This window comes from Lissotriton vulgaris, chromosome 4_1, assembly GCF_964263255.1.
Source record: "Lissotriton vulgaris chromosome 4_1, aLisVul1.2, whole genome shotgun sequence".
Taxonomy (NCBI): Eukaryota; Metazoa; Chordata; class Amphibia; order Caudata; family Salamandridae; genus Lissotriton; species Lissotriton vulgaris.
Window position 1 is genome coordinate 695,345,437 of NC_141691.1, and position 24,754 is coordinate 695,370,190.

At 43.6% G+C, this 24,754-nt stretch overlaps 1 protein-coding gene across 1 annotated transcript in view; it reads right to left on the bottom strand.

Moving 5' to 3' along the window:
* ABCA13 (ATP binding cassette subfamily A member 13) overlaps positions 1 to 24,754 on the bottom strand; it is a 2,590,787-nt gene that overhangs the window by 1,730,321 nt on the left and 835,712 nt on the right. Inside the window, exon 21 of the mRNA XM_086964984.1 lies at positions 17,371 to 17,485. Coding sequence (XP_086821110.1) covers positions 17,371 to 17,485 — 115 coding nt within the window. The remainder of the gene's footprint in view (positions 1 to 17,370; positions 17,486 to 24,754) is intronic.

Here is a 24,754-nt window from a genome sequence, read left to right on the forward strand (position 1 = left end):
CCGCAGGACAGAAGTAAGACCGCCAAGATCTAAATCAGGCCCATAATTTGGTCAAAAACCCTTAAACAACACTCAAGGAGACACGTCTTGAGATCCCTGCTAGCCCTAAGGACACAGACGAGTCTGCTTCACCCTTGAGGCAAGTTTTGTTGTGACTGTCATTGATTTCCAAGCAATACCAATTGCAGATCATTTAAAAAAAATTTAAATCCTTATCCGAGGGGAACATGGCGGCGGCAGGCTAGCGGCCGCGATACCTCGCTCTGGGCTCTAGCGGGGTGTTTTTCTGCTATACTCCCTGACGAGGGCTGATCTCGTTGCTTCCAGGCTGAATCATTGTGTTGATTTCTTTTTTGCCTTCTTTTTAGCCATAACTGTCGGCAAAGTACCTTGGAACGTTGTTTGCACTGAGCGGGTTTGCAGAGTGTATGGAGATTGCCGGTGGCGCCGGTCCGCTCCCCATGCTTGGGCTCGCTGGGGGCGTGTTCTGTCCGCGCTCGCGGCCGGCGTTCACATGCTCGTTGCCGGTCCTGTCAGCTCTGCAGACACTGATCGTTCCCACGCCAGCACCTTGGAGGTGGGACCGAGCCGCCCTGGAGCACCGTCGAGGGAGGCGGGCTCGCTCTCTCCATAGAGCCCTTCTATCGGCGGTTTCGGCGGCAGTCACGGAGAGGCAGCAAGCAGCGGCGGGCGGAGTCGGAAAAACTTCTAAATATTCCAGTACACCGATTGCAGCACCTCTCGAGGGGACAGGAGGCTTTGTGCAGCTTGATCATTCTCCAAACAAGGTGAAGGGGTTACAAAGGGCGAGGGAGGAGGAGGAGGAGGAGGTTGCAAAGCTTCGAGAGCCGTATGTGGCAAAATTTGTGGATCAGCCTGAGAGCCCAGCAGTTGTGCTCTCTGACCTCGAGGGGAGCATAAGTTCAACGTTTGAGGTCATAGAACAGGCTATTTGTCCAATAAAAAATCCATATTCTCTTAGAAGCAGAGCCATCACCCAACCTGAAGTAAAAAAAAAATCAAACTCAGGATTATGCAGAAAAGGTCGTAGAGGCAGAAAACCAACTAAAGTAGGAAGTGTACTGAATAACCGAGGGGGGGCAGTCTCAGAAAAATCCAGCTTGTTTTCTGCCCCAACACTGGAGTCTTCACAGACTTCACAGACTATTGGGCAGGAGGTTCGGGACAGCACTACTGAGGGCCCTAAAGCGATAATTCCAACTACTGTAGCACCCATCAGGTTTACTAGTATTAGTGACGGTACAAAAAATACGCTTTCCAAGTCCTCTTCATACCTCTCAGTAGAAGCCAAGCCCAAACGATCCAAGAAGTCCAAGGTAAAAAAATCGGTTTTGGACCTGGATACTAAGATAACACCTTCTTTGCGCTCCTACTTTAATGCCATTCCCCAGGTCCTGAGTCTCGCACACACCAGTCATTTCTCTACTGTAACATCTTTTGAGACAAACCCTAACCCACCACAAGTTGGAAATATGGCTGCTGTCCCTGTATCTTCAAACATAGAGAACATGCATACAACTGCCATACTAGAAAGTAGTCTCTAAAGATGACAATGACGTGCTCAAATCCAACATGAGAACGGCTGTTCCACTCAGCAATACAGAACCGGCAGACTCTGGTCTCCCCGATATTGGTAACAACCATGAAAGAAATGAAAATCAAGTAGCAGAATCTGTTCAAGTATTTGAAGATCTTTCAACTTCAGTTCAGAACTCTCAGAATTCTCAGAGCACTATACAGCAAGTAAGTCAGATTTCTCAACCTCTTAGTCCTGAAGTTCAGATGCTACCAGAAGTCGCTATCTCTACCTCACCTTCAGACCTCTCTGCGATACTAACTATGATTTCAAACTTGACAGTCGACGTTAAACGGGGATTTGAGGAGTCATCTAAAATCCAAAGAGAGATTAGGTCCTATTGCGAATCACTAGACAGCAAAATTGATGGGTTGTATTCAAGGACAGGAGCCTTGGAAGAGACAACAGCAGTAATGTCCATAGAATTAGACAACGCTAAGGAGGAGATTTTGAAGCTTAAAAGAGAAGACACTGCACTGCCTGAAAGAATAGAACATTTGGAAAACAATGCGAGGCGAAGTAATATTCGCATCCTGAATGTACCAGAAGCAAATGAAGGCACCAACATTAAGGCTTACATTATCCAACTCCTAATTAAAACCCTAAATCTAAAACACACAGAGGAGGAACTTAATCTGGACATTCAGCGGAATCATAGGGATCCATTCAGGCGTAATCCACAACGAGCAAAGCCCCGCAAGATTCTAGTGAATTTCCACACATATCAACTCAAGGATCATATTTAAAATTTAGCCTTAAAACAAAAATCCTTGGCAGGCGATGGTTTTTCCTTCCAAGTGCGCTCTGACTTGTCAAGGGCGACCCTTGATAGACAGTGGGAGCTGGGTAGGAGGATGGAGGCATTTAGAAATTTGGGAGCATCAGTCCATTTAAGCTTTCCTGCAGCTCTTAAAATCATGCTAAACAACAAAATGTTTAACGTCCGCACAGTCCAAGCAGCCGATGAACTATTGTTAAGTTTGGGCACCTCAAAAAAGTAATTCTAGCCTAACTACAACCCGAGAAAGTTTGGGGGCTCTTCTTACAAACCAGTTCATAGAGTTTACAGAGCTTACTTATGACTGTATAGCATAACAATTGCAGCTCAAAATGAACTTGCCTAATGAAGGCAAATAGAAGGTAAATATAATAGTTCAATTAAGAAGAAAACAAAAAACAAAACAAAAAAATCACTTCAATATCACTTTAATATCACGGAATGCTTTATTAAAAAAAATATATATATATAAAAAAAACACACATATCACGCAATAGGAAACTATAAAGAGCATGAGTGTATGAACTTTTTTTTTCTCCCCGTAAAAAACTCTATATAGTTACCACTTTAAGCTTTTTAGTCAAATTTTCATACCATTGAGTCTCCAACAAAAGGCCTAATAGATTTATATATACTTAGCTCTCTAATATCCTAATCTAATAAGTCCCATCTGAGCCCAGATAGAGTATCAGGGGTATCACAAACCGGATCCTTTCCGGTTGGATAATCAAGGGTTCCTCAGGGGTGGGGGGAGGTCTTCACGAGGGAAGGGGTTAGGCTAATAAAAATAAAATGTTTCTCATTTCTAAAATGGTGGTCGATAATTTTATAATTAAACATTGGACGAATCTTGCTTATTTTTGCAATATCAAAGTGAATGTATCGGCAGGGCTCTTAATCTTTACCAATAGATCCACCAACTATAAGTACCGTTAAGATTCTCTCCTGGAATGTTAATGGCCTGCGCACCAAACCTAGAGCTTATACAATATATTCGAGATTTTGGTGCTCAGGTCATTATTCTCCAGGAGACACACCTGGTTGAAGCAGAAATTCTGGACTTAGTAAAAAAGAATAGATGGATAGATCTGTCAGTTTCTACTTCTCAGACAGTTAATACAAGAGGGGTTACTATTCTATTTAAAAAACTATCACAACAAAGGTTCTTGAAACAAAAGGTCGATCCTCATGGTCGATGGGCAATCGCGGCTGTAATGATAGGGGGGTCAAACATTACATTGGTAGGCTATTTTGGGCCTAACTGTGATGACCCATCGGTCCTGGCCACGTTGTTCTCCGAGTTGTTACATTTCCCAGGACCCATGATAATAGCGGGAGATTTTAACATTGTGCTTGATCCGAAGTTGGATAAATCTACCTCTAGTCGTCAACAGTTACATTCTAAATCTAGAGATCTACTAATTCAAAACATGCCTCAGTACGGACTTATTGATATTTGGAGGGCAAGGTCGGGTCAAAAGTCCGGCTTTTCTTTTAGGATCTATAAGTAACGTCACAGATCAAGGATCGATTTCATATTGGTTAACAAAAGCTTGGAAAAGTCAGTAAAGGATATAACTTATTTACCATCACACCTGTCCGACCACTCGGCAGTACTCATAAACTTCGAATTACAGTCCCAAATCGCGACAAGGTCGTGGACAATTGACAGATCTTTTCTTACATCCTCTGAGGATCTGGAGTATGTTAAGGTGGAGACGCAAGAATTTTTTAAAGTCAACATTGGCTCTGCGTGTTCTAGTTTAATATGGGATGCTTTTAAATGCTCTTGAGAGGGATCGTCAAGAATAAAACTTCGTTTCGTAAGAAACAATACACCCAAGAGGTTACACTAATAGAGGCCAATATACTAAAAGCTCAATCAGATTTAGAAAACTCAAATAATTGCCCAGATCATTTTATACATGCAAAACAGGAGGAGCTTACGAAATTTAAAGTGCAAATGGCTTCTGTATTAAATCAGCGCATTTTGCAGAAGTGGGAAGCTAGTAAACTAGTCAATTTTGAATTTGGTGAAGGGGCAGGCAAATTATTAGCCTGGAAGTCTAGAACAGACCAAACACGCAATAATATCAGCTCTATAATTTCTGATTCTGTTACAGCATCTTCGGACGCAGAAATAAGGTTAGTTTTCAAAGATTTTTTCCAGGCTATTTATAGAGGGGACAATAACATCACCTCTATTGATGAAGAAAATTGGCTCAACAAAATTTCCCTACCAGTACTTTCTAAAGAACAGGCGAATATATTGGACACCCCAATTTTGGTTGAGGAGGTAGCACTTGCTATATCAAACAGTAAATCAGGAAAGGCGGCGGGCCCGGATGGCCTTCTGGCAGAGATACATAAATATATTGCAGCAGACATTGCTCCTTTTCTCACCAAGCTATTCAACCAAATACTGGTAGAAGGCGATTTACCTCCCTCATCATGGAGCAAAGCTTCCACCACGTTAATATTGAAACCAGGCAAAGTAGCCCCCACCTGTGGATCATATCGTCCAATTTCAGTTTTAAACGCCAATTATAAGATCTTTGGGTCTATACTAGCCAAACGATTGGGACAAGTAGCACCTTCAGTCTTACATCCTAACCAAAAGGGCTTTGTTAAGGGCCGCCAACGCTACGAGTTAATTTATGACCTGGTAGGAGCAATTGACATGACAACTAACTCATCACTGCCCTTAGCTATTCTCACCTTAGACGCCGCCAAGGCTTTCGACAGGGTTAATTGGAAATACCTGTCAGGGGCCTTGGAAAAATTCGGGGTGGGCCGGGCTTTTTGTCGAGTGGTGGAACTACTATATCACAAACCTTCAGCCTCGGTCTTGGTTAACCGCGGACTATCAGAACCTTTCACCATCACAAGAGGTACCCGGCAGGGCTGTCCGCTTTCGCCCCTACTTTTTGATATTTATATGCAGCCATTCGCCCAATTGATTCGTGAAGATATTAATATCGCTCCATTTAGATACAGAGAATGGGAAAAAAAAGTAGCCTTATATGCTGATGATCTTATGTTCTTAACATCGGACATCAACACAACGTTCCCCTCAGTCATTAATCTGGCAAAAAATATTCGGTAACATCTCTGGCTATGAAATGAATTCCACAAAGACTGAGATTATGGCATGGAACAGCACAAATGCGCCACTCCCAGTACAAACCCGGGACAACATGAGATATTTCAGAATAAAAATCTTAAAAGATATCAACCAGATTGCCCACATACATTTTACTCTAGTAGTCAAAGACTGTAGGAACTTAATGAATTCTTGGAGACATCTTCCATTGACGCTCCTAGGCCGATCTAATTTGGTCAAGATGTCCATTTTACCTAAGTTGACCTTTATTTTCAATAGTTTACCACTATATTTTGAAAAGAAAATGATAGCAAAGATGCAGAGTGATATCACCTCATTCATATGGAGGAATAAGACAGCAAGAATTTCTTGGAATAAGTTGAGGCGTCGTAGGGAGAAGGGGGGTTTGGCCGGCCCAGATATTCAAATCTATGCCTGGGCATTTCAGCTAACACATGCCCGAATATTATTTAAAACTCCAGCGGATCAGGGTGTCGGCCACATGTTTTCAACATTACTAAAATGTGAAGGTTTAAATCAGACGGGATTCTTGTTTAAGTTTGGAGACCCAAAATATTTTAAGAAAATTAAGTTGAAGACACTACAAGGCCTAGCAAGAACTTGGTATAATCTAAGAACTATTACCAAAATAGGCTATAACTCCAACGGCTCTCCTATATGGGATCTTCTGGCTCCACCGGAGTGGACTAAAGATGCATTGATAAGCCCGCAAAAAGATGCTGGGATCTTAACTTGGGAAGATCTGTTTTTTGAGGGGGAAATGCTCTCCTGGGAACATCTAGTGGGTAAAGTAGGTCCCAATCTCTCTAGACTTAAATATTTTCAGATCTCTAGCTGGGCAATTGCACAAAAATCCGGCCCCACTTGCCGTCCACAACAATCATTGGGAGACAATAGTCAACTAGAATCTTCCTTACTGGACATTTCCCTAAAAACAAAACAGGTTTCCCACTTTTATAACCTAATCTTAGAGGAAATAGACGGAGTATTACATCTTCCGGATCAACTTTGGGGTTCACTATTGTCGGCAGTAAATCTAAATGAACTATGGGAGACATCCTTCACTGTTCTATGTGACATTATTAAACCAGCCTGGCTGCGAAGAAACCACTTCTTTACCCTTCATAGGGCTTATTATTCTCCACAGAGGTTGTCCAAATTTTCAACAGGTACACCAGTAGCTTGCCCCCGCTGTGGTCTGGTTGCCGCCTCCGATGCACATATGTTTTATGATTGCCCACATTTACCATCTTATTGGCAATCAATAAGCAACAAACTAACATCTTCAACAGGCACTACTGTGAATATAGATCTAAGCCTGGTAATTTTTGGAGTACCGGACAAAAAACGCAGTGCAAATAACAACCTTTTGTTCTACTCAATCCTGGTGGCTCGACGGGAGATTTGTAGGCGTTGGAAAGAGGCATCCCCCCCCCCGACACTACAAGACTGGAGTTCCTCTATAGTTTCTATATCAAAACTAGATCTTTCTAGAGGTGGTAAACCAGAAAAAAGAGCTTTCTGGCTGAAACTTGATTGGTCTCAATAATTAAAAACTGTTTTTTTTTCCCCAGTTCCAGTGATTACGAAGCCATGTTGCACTTCTTTCACTTAATCATGCATGTCCTTCATAATTAAGGTCAACTTGTGATATAAGCAATGGTGGAATTTGGCTAATGGCAAGCACCATCCCAAGAGTACAAAAGGGTATGTGACTCATTGTGAAACTGACTTGGCTGTAGGGTCCTCGTGCATCCTCGTATTGATTGACCCCTACCAGTCCTGCACTGAGACAGCATGTCTATTTCTTAAGTCACACCTTTCTTAGTCCACTGTACTGATGGGCCAGCCATGGTTGAGATGAGGAACAAAAAAAAAAGAAAAAAAAAAATCCCTGATCCGAGGGCGGCTAATCCAATGAATTTAACATACCTGAATTTAGCGTACCTCTCATTTTTTTTTTAAGTATTGGAGAATCAGTTTACGTTAAAGGAGGAAGTGTCCCTTGGTACTCAAGCAGCCTGTCTACCAATGACATTTAGATAAAACAGATTGAGGGCAATTCATAAAAGCATTGAAATAATATTATAAAAGTACTCTTTTACATACTCTTACAATCTTTGTGAAATGGCACTGAAAGGACCAATTTTCCAAGTAGTAAAAGTGCTCTACAGTATATGAATATTATCTAAATAGTACCACAGTCTCACCTCTGCCCCCGAGTGCCACCTCTTTCTCCTCAGTGTACCCACTGTCACAGTTGCATCTCTACCTCCACAGTTATCCCACTGCCTTCTTAAGTAATATCGCTGCTTCCAGTCTCCCCACTGCCATCTTTGCCTCAAGTGTTCGCATGTCCTCTTAGTGGCCTTTCTGCCTCGAGTATCCTCAGTGCTCCCTTATGGCCGCCTCTGCCTCCCAGTGCCCCCACTGCTCCATAGGCCATCTCTGCCTTTACAGTCTCCCCACTGTCTCCCAGTGCTATCTCTGGTCCTACAGGTTCCAAATTATTCCCTAGAGTCCTACACCTACCTCAGAATCCCTCAAATGTCCCTGATGATGACTGTTTCATATATACAGAGAATCTCCTGACCTGAGATCAATGTACTCGCGTGAGGCAAGTACCATGAAGTTGACGGAAGTTTGTACAGTACTCAACGGATGTAGAAGGTGGGCTCTTTGGATTTTCTTCATCTGATGTGCTGAACCACGAGTCAATTAAAAAAACTTGATGCACACATTCCAGCCTCCAAGAACATGCTAGATATAAAATGTATGTCACATCACAAAGCTGCCCTACAATCGAGCGTCAGACCCTGACTCAGTGTTGGCTGGCATAGACAGCAGATCTGTGCACTCTGCTACCACACTCTCCCATGCATATCTCCTACTGTCAAAGTCCAACACACAATTAAAAGACCCTTCAAAACCCAAGAGAAGACCGCCGCTATCAAGCAAGTAGGCCACGAGAAGTGTGTGCAGCTATCATTGGTGAAAAGGTGCATCTGCACAGGGATTCACAGCTTCGAGGGCCATTGGAGACAGCAGAGCTAGATCCGAGCTACGGGTCCTGCCTGAGTCCAAATCTATCTCTATCTTATATGTAGTGCCACCTCTTAGCCCACCCTTGGCACCATCCACATCTATGCCGCAAACTCCACTTGTCATCCACAGCTCCATTTGGTGAGTATCTGCACTTTTGTTTTGCCATTTAAAGTGCTGAGCAATATAAACAAATGCTGCAGATAATATCACACAGAAAAAAAACGGTGTTCAATGAGTAATAATGTGAGAACCCTCTGTAAATCGTCCAAAGCAACCAGAAGAGCCATCTTGCTGTTTGAAAGCACACATTTATAGTTGACATGTGGGACCATCTGCACCTTGGTCTTTGCTTACTTTACCATAGAACACTGTTAATGCATTCAATTAAAAGGGGTAAGGGATGGTTCGCTGGCTGGTAAACATACGCAGGGCTTTAACTAATTAATAAAGTAATGTAGTCATCAGCTGTGTGAGCGTCTGCACTAATATTATACATTATTTGACATCCCTTAACCGATGGCATAGGCAGAGGGATCTTCTGCGCTAATATCATACCTAGTGCTACACATTAAGGTAATCTACTGCGACCTGATCTTGGTTTCGGGTTGACAATGCAATTTCCCAATCAGTTGTACAAGTAGAAAGTGAACAAAGAGCGCACAGCCGGCACGGGGGGGGGGGGGTTGTAGCTCTGCTGAAAACAGGAATATGATGTAACGTACTTTTTTAGCTCGAACTGTGGCCATCAGAACTGTCATACCATATCAACAATGGTGTACGTAACATTGTGTCACAGCAAAGGTTTAGTCTTGCCCAACCCAGTGCTTAATTTGAGCCAGTGGTTTCCGGTGCTCAGCACTGGCACATAATTGTCAGCACCACGGCGTGGGACAGTTTTCCACAGGTGGCGCTGTCTGGCTAAGTAACAGATGACTATTACAATAGGTAAATATTAACTCAATATACATTCGAAATTAATATTATCGGTCACCCAAGCCATTCTTATAGCTTTGGGGGCCTGAAATAGTCCGAACTGTCAAACTTGTAGGAGTGTGAATGGTAGTACTTGTGTTGTTACTATCATTGGCGGTGCAGGCAAGGGCAATATGTGGTACAAGGTGCAGTGGCCTCCTGACGAGGGCCCTGGCACTGATTTTTTTGTGCAAATTAAGCACTGGCCCAACCTATTGGTGCAGCTGGTTCTCCTATTGTTTTTGTTGTTAATTATTATGATTCCTGCAGTTTTAGATGAACACAGCATACCAACCAATTATTGTTTTCCACTGTTGCCACCCCGAGGCTTTGTCTACTGTGGGAGGCCATGGGAAAGGTGGCACAGAATTTCTTTGCACTAATTAGAACTTACTGTCAGAGGGATGCAGGGGTTTCAGCTACTTGCGCCCTACAGAGCACGTTGCCTTCCTTTGTGATTACTAGAAAATGCACCCTCACTAAAAAATTACACCACTTAAAACCATTCTAATAGCTATTGAATCTGTTGCCAGAATGAATATAATCAGCACAGTATTGTCATAGCCAATAGTCCTTGGTTGTGATTTTAAATGAAAGCCATACCTGTTTAGGGGGGCGTGGCTAACTACCTAAAATGGCGGCCGTGTCCTGGCAAGGCTCCGGATCCCCCGGGGGGGGAGAAATTAATTTGATCCACTCAAATCGAACTTCCACCAATCAAACTTAATTGGCACATACCTGGGAGTATCTACGCCGCAGCCTGCGGCAACAGCGGAGCCTACAATTGGCAACGACGCAGAGATACAGCTTTCTGCTGGTGAATGCGGCCTGGTGCGGCGGTGCTGCAGAGACCGAAAGGTCGATTCCCACTCGGGCCATGCAGGACACAGCACCGTGGGACCCGTGAGGCAGACTGAGTGAGCGCAGCCTGGGCGGCTGCGTGAAGCTTTTAGAGCGTGGCTTCATTGCGAGCGGCCAAACCCCCCCCACTATACCCGAGGGGACTCTGAATCAGAGAGGCACTGCACCGCGGCACAACAGGCGGTGAGTGCGGCGCTTGGGACTGGGCTAGCCGGGAGTGTGAGCCTGCCTCTTCACCTCAATATCTCAACAATACCCCATCAGACAGTGGCCGCGCGGGAAGCGGGGGGCACAGACTGAAATACTGCCACATCCCGCCGGCGTTGGAGGAGGCGGAGCCCTTATTTTAGTCGGAAAATTCCTCTTCTAGCCAGCGGAAATGACACCACTGCAGCGGCGGACCGTCGGGGATCTGCTTGCTCCTGCTTTACAATAGTGATTGGGCTGTGAGTATCACCGCAATCGCCCGGACTTTCTCATTCCTACTGGGCCTGACGGAGTTTGCGGAGTGACTTGAGGGTGCACTGCGCCACCGCAGCACCAATTAGGGGCCCATAGGGCTCAGGCTCGCTCGCTGTCTTCTTCCTTCAGTATAGAGACAGTGGGGGCTTATTATTAGGAGAAGAGTCGAGTTAAGCCCACAGACTGTGCATTACAAGTTTGAGGTGTGGGGCGCCTATACTCAGAGAGGGATGGTACAAGAAGAACTATCACCCACCAAGAAATAAGTAATGCAATTAAAGGTCTAAACCGAAATAAGGCTCCTGGACTAGACAGCCTGCCCATAGAATTTTATCAAACATATTCAGACACCCTGGTCCCCAAACTAGAAGAGGTATATAAGGCAGCTTTAGAGGCTGGTCATTTGCCACACTCCACCATGCAGGCCCTGGTCCATACTCAAGCCAGGCCGGGATGGCACGGACATTACTAATTACAGACGCCTATCTCACCTGGCATCCGAATACAACATTTTGATTAAAGCCCTGGCGAATCGCATACAGCCCTATCTTAATACCCTCATACACAGTGTATTCCTACCGAATCGTAGCACGACCCTTAATACTAGACGGCTATACTATGTTATGACTGCTACCCCGACCGCCTATCCAGGTGCAGGTTGTATAGCGTTAGACCTATGACCGGCCTTTGACTCTATAACCTGGGACTACATGTTCACTACCCTACATCGCTTTGGCTTCCCGGACGGCTATCATAAATGGGTGCGCCTACTTTACACCTCCCCCACGGCGAGGGCCCGTACCGGCCAGCATATTTCTCAGGAGTACATAATTCACAGGGGAACACTGCAGGAATGCCCTATGCCCCCCTGTTGTTTGTACTCGCCTTGGAACCTCTAGCAATAGCTTTGAGGCAATCAGCTGAACGTCTGGAAATACCCATCGATGGCACGGCCCACCTTATTTCTATATATGCAGATGATATCCTTTTATATATCCGTGATTTGTCTGCCAACGCTACGCCCCTCCCCATTATTCTCTCAGACTTTGGGAAGATCTCGGGCCTTGTTGTTACCTCAAGAAAATCACATGCCTTTTTCTTCCGGGAAAGACCACACCCAGCTGAAGTACAATTTGGTACTGACGCTCTACCTGTAGCCCACACTACTTTCAAATACCTGGGAATCCAGGTATTTAGATCACAGGCGGATATGCTGGAGGGTAACCTCTTGAAGGTCTTTGCGGCCCTGCGCTCGAGCGTGGCCTTTTGGAAGTCTTTACATCTCTCGTGATGGGTCGAATCGCCATCTCCAAGGTGGTAGTACTCCCACGCTTAATATATTATTTTGTTAACTTGCCCATAGTAGTTCCCCAATCCATATTCCTCACCTTGAACTCTATCTTAGTGGAACTTATATGGGGAGCGGGTCGCCGGAGAGTAAGCCTTCAAAAACTTCAACTGGAATCCCGCAGGGGAGGACTGGGGGTTCCGGAGTTTAGGGCATATTATTATGCTTGCCAAATCCAATGGCTTACTGGACGCTGGGGAGGAACCTGCATGAAATTGGATATACGTTGGGAGATATTTACCGGGGTAGGCTACATTCCCTGATTCTGCCCAAAGCTAAAATTCCCCTAGAGGGGCCCCGTTACTGAAGCCAGCGCTGCTATGTTGGAGGAAAGAGCTGCTGTATACCTCGGGGGTGACCCCCTACGCTACAAATATACCATTACTGGGTAATCCCGTGCCCGGGAGTAGACTTACGAAGGCTAGAATACGCACCTGGATGGAGGCAGGGGTGGAGGAGGTTGGTGTTTTTTTTGGTTATGGCAACCTCCTGGATCACAACACCTTTGTGCAGGTTACAAGAGCACCGGGCCATCAGTACCTACTACACCCAATCGTTTCACACCACATCAGGAACACATGGGCACCACAGCGCAGATAACCCCCACAGCATGACCTGCCTAATCTACTGGGTTATAGGGGGGCAGGGAGGCATCTTATCAAGTGGTTGTATACCGGTATTAGGGTGCACGCTGGCATAACACTCGCAACACTTAGGACGAAATGGACTGAGGACGCCGGTCTAGAACTTACTGATAAAGCGTGGGCGAGTATGCTAGAACACCCCAGGAAGGTGTCCCGCAATGTTAAATTGAAACTTATTCAAACAATGATACTACATATGTCCTATCTCACCCCACAAAGGATACTCCGGATGTTTCCAGAGGCCCAACACAGCCGCCCCCGCTGCAAAGGCGACGAGGCAGAATTTATGCATATGCTATGGTCCTGCCTGTGTATATTAGATTACTGGAATAGAGTTCGGCATTACCTGGGTGTGGTCACTCAAACGACGGTTTTAGAAAATGCCTTAGAATGTCTTGTGGGTCTCCGTAGGCATAAAAAACACACAAAAGGTTCAACAGCATTTCCTGGACCTTGCCCTTCTGCTGGCAGTTCGGGCCCTCACTATGAGATGGAAATCCCCTAGATGCCCGACATTATCCAGCTGGCAAGAGGACATGATATAGTGTGGTGATGCAGAGAGTGCCACGCTGAATAGGGAGGAGGCAAGGGGATTAAGCAAACTGCCTATCTCTATGGAATGGGACGTTATGTTGGAGGCCTTTAAACAACTAGGTTTCACCCCTATGCAACACACTTTAACATGATGAGATACTTTCCTTTTTCATGGGAATATAGATAGACCCACACGGACCCCAGACCACTTCTGAAGGATCTCAGACAGGGTAAAACACGTGGCACCACGGTGATGATCTAGTGGATGGCCATGGCAGACCATGAAGGGGGGTGGGGAGGGAGGGGGGTTTGGACCAGTTTAGTTAGGCAGAGTTAATTCATACATTAACATACTTGGTTTACTGATCTCGCTGTCAAGTTCTTAATCACAAATGTGAAAATACCCGTAAGGCCGCATTAGCTGTAGACTGACGACAAATATCTGTAACCAGTAGGTATGCCGTGGCCACATATGTATTATGTATAAGATGAGAACAAAAACAAAATGCCTTATGTGGTATAAGCGATCCTGCTTTTACGCTGTCAAGGTGTTTCAATAAAAGTATGTTTAAAAAAAAGCCATACCTTTTGGCTCTGCCAGTGCTTGTTTTGAATACACCATGGTAGTGTGTGTTACCTTACTCTCTCCTTTGCCCTGAGGGCCTCGGCGCTCTCTCTGACATTCCAATGTATGACGTTCCCTGTTCTTCTTCTCATTCAGCTCAGTGCTTGAAATGGAGAAAAAGAAGTGCAGGTACTCACAAAATGGACCGTGGACTAGGGGTGGAGTTTGGAGCTGCAATAAGGGCGGGGTTAAATTTTTAACCTTTTAATAACTACTATGCAAGAAATCTTCTTGCTTTTTAAAGTTCTCATATGCGAAATAGACAAGAGAGATTCATTTTAGTAATTTTACTTGGCAATAATTAAGGCTGACTCCCTATGCTAATGTGTGGCAATATCTGGGACTGCCAACTATAACTGAAACATTCAGAAAGCTATTAGTCATTTACTTCAGTTTGTCCGCAGAAGAGATCAACCCTTTGGCATGTACTCTACCAGACGCAAAGTAATATGTAAAATTGACTGGACAGTATTTTTCATCATAACAAAGCTTGCTATTGGGAAATGGTTAAGTAAAAATATAAGCCACACAAACTTGGTGCACTGTCTGATTAAATGATTTGCCCAGAATCACAGAAAGTTCAGCCCAAGTCCGGATTCGAATGTGGTCCCAAAGTCAACAGCTCTGTCCGTTAGGTCACATCTCCTCCACTAGCCCTCCCCTCTCATATCACAGCTAGCCTACGATATGAGTTAGGTGTGTGACGGATAGCCACTGACACTTTTGAATTAACGCAAGGTTAAATCGCACAAGGCGTATATGACTGCCTTAGTCCATGTGGCGCTAAGAGTACAACATTTACCTAAATTGCAGGCTAAACACAGGCACAGCCGTCTGAAGCTAAACTCGGACAAAACGGAGGTTCTCATCTTCTGACTTATCCCCTCAGCCTGGAACGACTCCTGGTGGCCGACCACAATGGGAACAGCAGCAACACCCACCGACCATGCAAGCAACCTAGGCTTCATCCTCGACTCCTCCCTCTCCATGTCGAAACAGGTCAACACCGTCTCCTCCTCCTGCTACAACACCCTCTGCATGCTCCGCAGGATCTACAAGTGGATCCCGACCGAAACAAGAAGAACGGTTACACATGCCCTCGTCAGCTGCAGACTGGACTACGGCAACTCACTCTGCACAGGAATCCCAGCCAAACATCTACACTGACTACAACGCATCCAAAACGCCTCCGCCCGACTGATCGTCAACGTCTCCTGCCGCAACCACATCACCACCCACCTGTCTCCCCGTCGACAAGAGGATCACCTTCAAGCTCCTCACACACGCACAAAAAGCACTCCACAACGCCGGACCAGCCTACCTGAACAGCAGACTTAGCTTCCACACCCCTATCCGCCAGCTCCGCTCCGCCAGCCTCGCCCTCGCCGCTGTCCGCCGCATCCATCGTACTACCTCCGGCGGCAGATCCTTCTCCTATCTTGCCGCAAAGACCTGGAACACCCTCCCTAGCCACATACCACAGACCCAAGACCTACTTGCATTCAGAAGACTCCTCAAGACCTGGCTCTTCGAACAGTAGCAGCTCCCCCCTCAGTACCTTGAGACCCTCACGGGTAAGTAGCACGCTTTACAAGTATTCTGATTGATTGATTGATTGATTGATTGATTGATTGATTGCCAGCGTGTAATTGTTAGCAAGAAAGCAAAAAACACACAAATGATGGACGGAATGCGGAACAAATCAAATATTAGCCCCCAGTCAAGAGATATGAATTAAATCCATCATTCTTTTGCTCAGCCTGCCACCCTAGTTTAGATCCTGCCATATGCAAATCCGTCTTGAACCCTGCTACTCATGGCAACAGTCCAGCCCAAACTGCCAAGCCAGGTCCTCCCTGAACCAGAAACAACGATCCTGGGACCAGTTTCGGGGTATCACAACATACCTCGAAGTCCACAACATCACCTTCTCTGATGCCAAGTCCCTATAAGTACTGGTACTCACCTTGTCTGAGGAGAAGTTCCGGTACTCAAGGGGAAAAAATAAAAAAGTGACCTAGGATAGGTCATCGCAAAGACGACCCTGGTCCCTTTGGGTGCAAGGCTGTTGGGTGCATCTCATCCTCCCTGGACTCAGGAAGCTCTCAAGATTCACAGCAGCTAGGTGGTGTAACCACGGTGTGTACTTGTGTTAGACCTATTCCCATCACCAGCTGCAAAGCATGGCACTGTATGCAGGGTGTATGTGACAATACGAGACCTACACACTCAATGCTTTCTTTATATACCCGAGCAAAAAAAATTTACACATCATATGTCGCACTGCATACATCTGTACATTTTACCAGTATTGTGCCCTCGCTCCTTATGTATCAAAGCATTTCACCGTAGACACAGAGGGCCAGATGTATCAAGATACCGTTTTGCGAATCCTAAATAGCGATTTTTTGCGAATCGCTATTTAAAATTCGCAAACCGGTATGTATGTACAAAATCGCAATTTTTAGCGATTTCTTATTATTCTTTATTTGCGAATTCGCAATTTGCGAATTCGCAAATAAAGAATAATTTCCAATGTATTCCTATGGGCCAGGAGGCCCATAGGAATGATAGTGCAATAATTCTCAAATTGCGAATTCGCAATTTGCTACTCGCAATTTGAGAATTATTTCAAGGGTGCAGGGGTGTCTCAAAGACACCCTGCTGCACCACTGAAATCTACATGTGTGTGCATGTGGCACACATACATGCCCTATGGGCATGTATGTGTGTCACATGCCACCCTTACAAATCCCAATTAGGGCATTTTTAAAAGAAATCGCAAATTACCACCAACTACAAGTTGGTGGTAAATTCCGATTTCTTAACACAAATTTGCAAACCAAAAATGTGTCATACATATCATTTAAGGAATTGCAAAATTTGCGATTCCTTAAATGCTATGGCAAATTAAGGAATCGCAAATAATTGCAATTCCTTAAATTGCGATTTTTTGATACATATAAAAAATCGCAAATCGGCCGTTTGCGAGTCGCAAAAGCCTTGATACATCTGGCCCAGAATGAGTAAAACCCGTTAATAAATCTGGATCCTAATGCCTAAAGCTTTATTTAGATTTATTTTCTCCTATTCCTCAATACGCAAGTGAGAAATGTATAAAAAAACAAATTATATTCTCACACTAAAACGTTTTATAATTTCAAATATGTTATGTTAAGCAGAATGTTTTGCGCAGTAGACGTTTATTTATCAAACTAGTAATACCAAACCATCTGTGGATTTACCCATGAGTTTTTATGAGAAGGCCTATACATTGTTCGTGTTTCCATTACATTGTAACATGTTAGTTGTTGTTTTTATTCGGCGGATGTATTACTTTACTATTTCTGCCCAGATTGTGTCAAAGTTCCGGTTATTACCTCTTCAAGGCGAATTTCCTTCTCGTGGACTAATTTGCGAACCATGCTGGCCGCAGAAATCATCCAAGTTAGCATCATTATCAGCGGAAAGAAGAAACCAATATTGGTCAGGAATCTGTGCAGGAAAAACACATATCAGTTAGCAATCAGCGAACAAGAAAGCGTGTAATATTAGGTCTCAAGAGCAGTGACGTCAGAGAACATGGCGGCGTTTTTATGAGACAACCTGGCTGTTGATATAATCAGGACTTTCATTGAAACCAACAATCGCCGGGTCATATTTATTTTACTTTAACAATAGACTGAATAACGTGTAAAGGACACGTAAAGGGCCGTGGCATAACTACGTAAATTAGGAAATAGACACAAAATTAGCAGCACAGCACAAAACTGTATTAGTTAGGTCCCTTCCATTTGTAAATATCATATTTCAAATAAATGTCACAATATTGTGTTTTAAGATCGACTTGCAAAGAATCGCATCCATGATATTGACTATCTGCATATCGAAACGAAAACATTGATAGGGTTGTATGTTTACAGTACTCTAAACAACATATCTATTTACCGTAAGACCATGCTGGTAGTCGATATTATGGATTCAATAACTTTACGAGTCAATAATAAAAACACGATATAGTAATATGAAGCCTCGCATTTCAATTTCATTTGGATGCTTCATGAGTAGAAACCATGATATGAAGCTAAACAGGGATATCACACCGAACCACACATGATAATTAGAGACAAAACGTCAAAGAGAAAATGGGTTCTAAAAACAAAACAGTATTTTTTTGCAAAGAAAGTGATCTTGCATATTATTTATCTATTTTTTTTTTTAGATTATTTGAATTTGCTGTAAGTCTCCCGACGGAAAGGAGAGAATAAGTTTAAAAGCTTGAAGGTGAAGGACAGTCAAACACACAGCAAAGGAGTAGTGTCCGCTGCACTGAGGTGTGATATTTTATCCTTGCTAGGCACATTTGCACCCCTCGTTACTAACTACTCAGAGATAATGGCTGGTCTTTGGCATCTGACTGAGAACAATTTCATCAAGACATGATGGGAAATTAAGGGCCAGATGTACTACCATTGATGTTTGGGACTCGCAAACTGCATTAAATTGCGAGTCGCAAATTGCTAGTCGCAAACATCAATGTACAACAGTGTCAGAGACACGGTTTGCCATTCCCAGTAGGGTCGCTAATTGCATGCCTCATGCATATTAATGAGGCTGTCCCAATTTGGGACCCCATTGGGAATGGCTGTCACTCCCAGGGATGGTGGCCTGCTGAGGTCAACAGACCACCATGACTGGGATGGCTTTTAAATAAAGCAGTTTTTTAAAAATGCTGCCTGTTTTCCTTAAAAAAAATGGGATGCATTTAAAAAAAAGAAAAAAATAATGAAATGTTTTATTTCATTTTTTAAGGACATGTAGTGGTCAGTAATACGACTGCCGCTCTTAAACAATGTTTGCGCACCCATTCACACAGGGGAAGGGGTCCCCTAGGGACCCCGTTCCATTTGCGAATGGTTTACCACCCTTGAAGAGGATAATAAACTGCAAGTGTTTTGCAACCACAAATGAGGTCGCAATACATTCTTACAGGGTTCAGAGTCAATATTAGGAAGGGGCGCCCTTGGAACAACCCTTCCTAATAGCGAGCCGCTAACCCTATTTTGCTAGTCTCTATTACACTAGCGACTTGCAAAATAGGGTTGGTACATTGTGCTTCCATTTTTTCCGGTCGCAAAAGGGCAAAATGCCCCTCTACGGCTGCAAAAAACGGTCGTAGATCTGGCCCGAAGTGAGATAGGTGTGAAAGGGCCAGCTGTACCAGGTTGAGCATTTAAGTTTAAGGGACTTTCTGAAGTATTTTTCTAGTCTGAGCTCTAACATTATAGTATTCAAAAGAGCAGAGCAATGACAGTGAAGGGATCCTCTACCACATTTATGAGCCTAATGATCAGTAGATTTTCAACAGTTCATAAATTTCTGGTACGGAAGGAGTCGTTGAAAAGCTTGCAAAGGTAGACTGGTGAGTGACCATCTAGGACTTAGTGAATCAAGCAAAAGGTTTTGAAACAATCTTTCTATACTGGGAGCCAATTTAGCAAATTTAGAACCTAGGTCATATAGTATTGGCATTCCAGACCAAACAGGAGTGCTGGAATTTTGTGAAAAAATGTATTTGGGAGGCCAGCACAGAGAATGTTGAAATAGTTAGGATAAAGCAAGGGTGAAGGAGATTTTCTGATTGAATTTGTGGAATGGTAGGACTCTTAGAAACAAGGGGCGATTTAGAAAGACCATTTAATTGTTTTTTTTTAAGAGAGAGTCAGATCTAATAACACAGTCAGATAGCGCAGTTCTTCTCCTGAGTGCCTAGTAAGTCAGACCAGAATATGAGTCGTGAAGCGGGATTGTCAAGGCTGACCAGTAGAATTTCCGTTTTTTCCCTTTAAGCAGGGCCAGTTTTCCCTCATCCAAAAATGTACCAAGCACAAGCAATGTGACATATAAGGTAAGTTTCCAAATCGTTTTCTACATTCAAGTCAAAATGGGTATTATCTGGATACATACGGTAACCAGTCCTAAATGATGGTAGGCAGTGCTATATCAGTACTGAAAAGCATTGGAGACAAGGTTGAGAGTTAGTGTACTTCACATTAGATGCTAGAAATTCCTGAGTGGTAGCAGGTTAACATCACTTTGTGGGTGTTCTTTTTGGCGAAAGGACATGAACCAAGAAAAAGTAGTTCCAGTAATGCCAGTCTAGATTGCTGGTCTGCCAAGAAATTTCTGATGATCAAATGGTTCCATGAGGTTGAGAAGAATAATGATGTAGGAGATACCATAATTATGTTCCCGCTGATGTTAAGTAGTGTTGTACTCGTGCCGCATCGTGCTCTGAAACTGGAATGTAACTAACTTAGAAGGCTGCTCAAATCCAGGTGAGAGGACAGTTAATGATTGACAATAGAGTCTAGTGCTTTTACAACAGATGGTAGCCCTATGAATGTAGCTGGGAAGATTGCCAGGAAAAGCAGAGTGCTTTTATGAGGGTGTCACTGAAATTGAATTTTCATTTTCAATTTTTTGAGGGACGAAGCTCATTCGGCACTGGGGATTTTATTGGACGCTCCTGTTTGTAAAGTTTAGAGGGTGCATTTGCATTTAAATGGGATAAATGATGGAGTTTGAAAAGTATTGCCAAAGTTTCATGGTGAAATAAAACTACTTGGGTACCTTCAAAAGGAATTATGAAAACTCACAGCAGTGGAAAGAAGATTCTGTGATGTTTACAATGAAGTAGGGACAGAATATGTGAACTGCATTGAGGGAACGAGAGGGTTATGAAGTGACAAGGACAGTAGGAGAATTAGAGATCAAGGTGAGAAGCAACCGTGGTGCAAGGCTAGACTGCATCAATTAAAGAATGTTGGTGAGGATACCCATCACATCTGACTAGACTTTACCAACCTGGTAGTTATCTCTATTGTAGTTTATAAGAATATCATTTTACATTAGTGTTATGCATTATTAGTGCTTCACAGTTATCACAAAATCAAAACAAGTGCTTTATAAAACACCAACAAAATAAAAACCATAAAGATCTATATAATGCAGCAGGCCAAGTATACCCAGTCCCTCACTGACTAGAGACACTATCCATTTGTCTGGTGAGACATTTTTAATCCCATTTTCCTGTTTGATTGGAAAACCCTGTTCACTTTCCGGCGTTGGGATGGTGGGCTTTTAATTGAGTTCTTCCTTTTTGACTAAAATCCACTGAGCTTTCTTGCTTATTGGTGCATTTCTTTATGTCAGTTATAAATAGTGCAAACTAGACCTGATATGTGTCGGCGATCTTTACATAACAGCTGTTACAAATAATGAGCAATTTAGATTTGTTACATTGTGTTTTGCTGTGGACAGGTTTCCAAAGCCTGTTTGTTCCGGACCAGTCAAAGTGACCACAACATTGAATGTGTGAAACTGGGGTGTATTTGCAGAATGTGGGTGTCCCCTATCCCTTAGGCAGAACCTCTCATCGTCATGGAACCTCACGAGTCCTGCACAGGCTCACTACATTTCATGCTGCCATGAGTGAACTGACCTAAGTAAGGGTTGAGCAGAGGTCCAACCCACATCTCAGTAGCTCCAGGCTTTCGCTTGAAAATAAATATTTATACACCCTTTGACTGGCCAGGATGGAGTTGATGGTGTATTTTATGGAACAGTCTCTTCATATGCCCCCACATAGATGCAATTTAATGGAAAAACTCTTAAGCTCGACACGTGAATCAATCACGTGTCAACTGATAGATTTACGTTCTATCCAGTACAGTAAAATGCAGATATTGCAGAGTGTTGGTCTCTTCCCAGATGCCCACTGTCAGATCTAGCTGTATCAGTGCATCAACAATAGTATTCTCCATGCTACAGCTGTTCCTTAAAAATGGTAAGAGCAATAGAAATTGTGGTGGCCACCAGCACAAGGGTTTGTTTTATCAAGGTGGTGTGCTTGGGGGTATGAAATGTTGGCTACTTCTTCCTCAGTTTGTCAGATCCAGATGCCCAGGACGGCAGGCCCCCGAGTGGTTACTGGTTCAGTTTAAGCCATTTTTCAGTTAAGAATCTAAACTTAAATGATATGGTCAAATTGTCACGCCGTATATTTTCCATTCTACAGCATAAGACCCCCCCCCGAAAGGCCATCCCCCTTAGCACACGTCCCGGACCCCCCAAAAAATTGGTAAGCCTCTGCAGAGACTGGCGGTTGAATCTTGAAGCTGAGCTTCTGTTGTTGTCTTAAGTTGAAATAAAAAAAAATTAGCGTCACTGAATTTTCTTTTTCTTTCTTTTTTCTTTTCATTTATCACAGAGTTTGCAGTAGGCCCTGAAGAGAATCCCCAACGACTCCAGTGGGATTCGAAACGCGTAGGCCCTGCCACATTTGGTCTACGTGAGCATCTGGGCATTTAAGTAGTTGAACCCGGAGCTCAATTTTGTACATTACCTTCCAGTATTAATTTATAATGAGTTTGAATCAGTTTGTCTGATATACAGGAACGTACCTTATAAAATAGCCCACTTTATTGTCCATGGATATTATATGTAGACCGTGGCTGTCCTTTGGTTTGTTGTTATTAGATTATGTTTAGAAATGTTCTTCCTTTTATAGATTGTATGAATCTCATATGGTTGTTTGTGATATGCCTGTGATCTTGAATGAATGATTGAATGTTTGTTTAATATTTCCATGTCCCACGTGTTCTTTTAAAATACCACATTTTGTACTATGAATTGAACTTTGAAATACATCTTTAAAAAAAAAATGTTTTGAATAAAAAGCTATTGAATAGCAAATTCCCATTCTTGAATTTCGTTTCTTGTTTTGGATGTCCATCGGTTGATTGAATGTATCCATATCAGTACTGGCACCCCTGTTTTATTAGATAATTTCTCGGCTCAGCCTTACTGATTAGAGCCAGCCCTCAGTAGTTTTTTTGTTATTTTTAGAAAGTTGGCCGTTTCCTGCTTAAAGCCACTAGTAGCCCTTTAAAAGTTAATCTTCAACTGTCACCGGGCAGACTGCTGGGTATTGTGATTGGTTCACAGGAAAGGGAACAAAGGGGACATGACTGGGAGGAGGAGTGAATTCCTCCTGAAGAGATGGTTGGGGGATGTGCCTGTCAATTACACAAACTTCAAAGGGGCATCCCCTGTTCCAGGCAGATGTAACTTATACCCAGGCCAGCCCCTACTGTTGTCCAAGTAGCCAGAGTGGTACCAATCCCAGTGGGGGGGGGACATATTCCAGAACTAGTTTTCTGGGGCAGTCCCTCATTTCCATAGCCACACCTCAAGGCTGTGTCCAGAGCTCTGACCAGGGAAATAAAGATTCTGCCATGTTGTTTATTGGCAGAGCAGGGCACTGTAGGATTGTTTAGGGCCAAGCCCCCAGGCAGTTATGTAAAAGTGGGTAGGGTTGCCACTGGAAGGATTTTCTGTATTGGACAGGGAGTTTCCCCCGCCCATGAGCTAGTGCCAGGCATAAAACTGGTACCCCTGGATACCTTCTTCAGAATACTGCTGGGCATAAGGAAGACAGAAGAAGGTCCGTACCTGCTGAAACATTTGGACATCAGAAAGAGAACTGCACCTGCTGTACCCTGTGGAAAGAAACCCCAAAGGCTGAACCTGATCCCACTTGAACCCAGGGCAGAAGACTGAAGTCCATGGGCTAGTTTTCTAGTCTCCTGATAAGCCACAGGGACACATAAGTTGTAAGAAGCTTATCTTCCTCAAGAGCACAGCTGACCAGTTCCAACTTGACTTGCTTTTGACCCTGCTGGTGCTTCCCCTGGAATGAGTCCAGTCCCACAATTAGTATCCTAAGATCCTGGGGCCCTTGGATATGTGTCAGAGTGTACCCGTCCTGCCTAACCCCAAAAGGCTAGTGTTGGACTTGGTCCTCTCTGCAGGGCCACCCCCAAACATTTTGCCTTCACCCCTCCGGCTTTTCTGATTTTGTTTTTGTTGGCATTAGGACTCTTTTCACTTTACTACTACTAACGAGGGCTAAAGTGCTTGTGCCTTCTCTCTAAAACATGGTAAAAATTGTCCTACACCAGATTGCCACATTCAATTTGCATGTAAATCCCTAGTATATGATACTGCATGGTACCCAGCTCCTGTAAATTAAATGCTACTAGTGGCCCTGCATACATCATTGTGCTACCCGCTAAAGTAGCTCTTTAAAAAACATCTCAGGCTTTCCATTGCAGCCTGTAGTGCAATTTTAAACTGCCAATTCGACCTGGCAACCTTTGCCAGGCCGAAACCTTCCTTTTTAATACATATACCTCACCCCTAAAGTAGACCCTAAACAGCTCACAGGGCAGCGTGCATTACATTTTAAAAGTAGTACATGTGCTTTTAAATTTTACATGTTCTGGCAGTTAAAACTCCAAAATGTGCTTTTCACTACTGTAAGGCATAGCTCTTCCATTGGATAATATTGGTTTGATATATTACATTTAATAAGCACTAACAATTGATTTGGAGCATGTAGAAATGTCATGTTTAGACTCAAATAAATAATAATTTAAAAGCCTCTACAATGGTAAAGTTGGATTTGAGATTACAATTTTAAAAAGGGCACTTTTTAGCAAGTTTGCATTTTCTTGCCCAAAAGCTTGTAAGACCTTCCAGGAGTTTTCAGCTACCTGGGTCTAATAATGGCCCCCCCATCAAAAATGCATATTGGCCCTAGTCAGTGAACAATAAGGGACGAGAGGGTAGGATGAGCTATTCAGCCAGGATGAGGGGGAGGGGGGGAGGGGTGGAGCTGTTTCCTTACATTTCACTGGG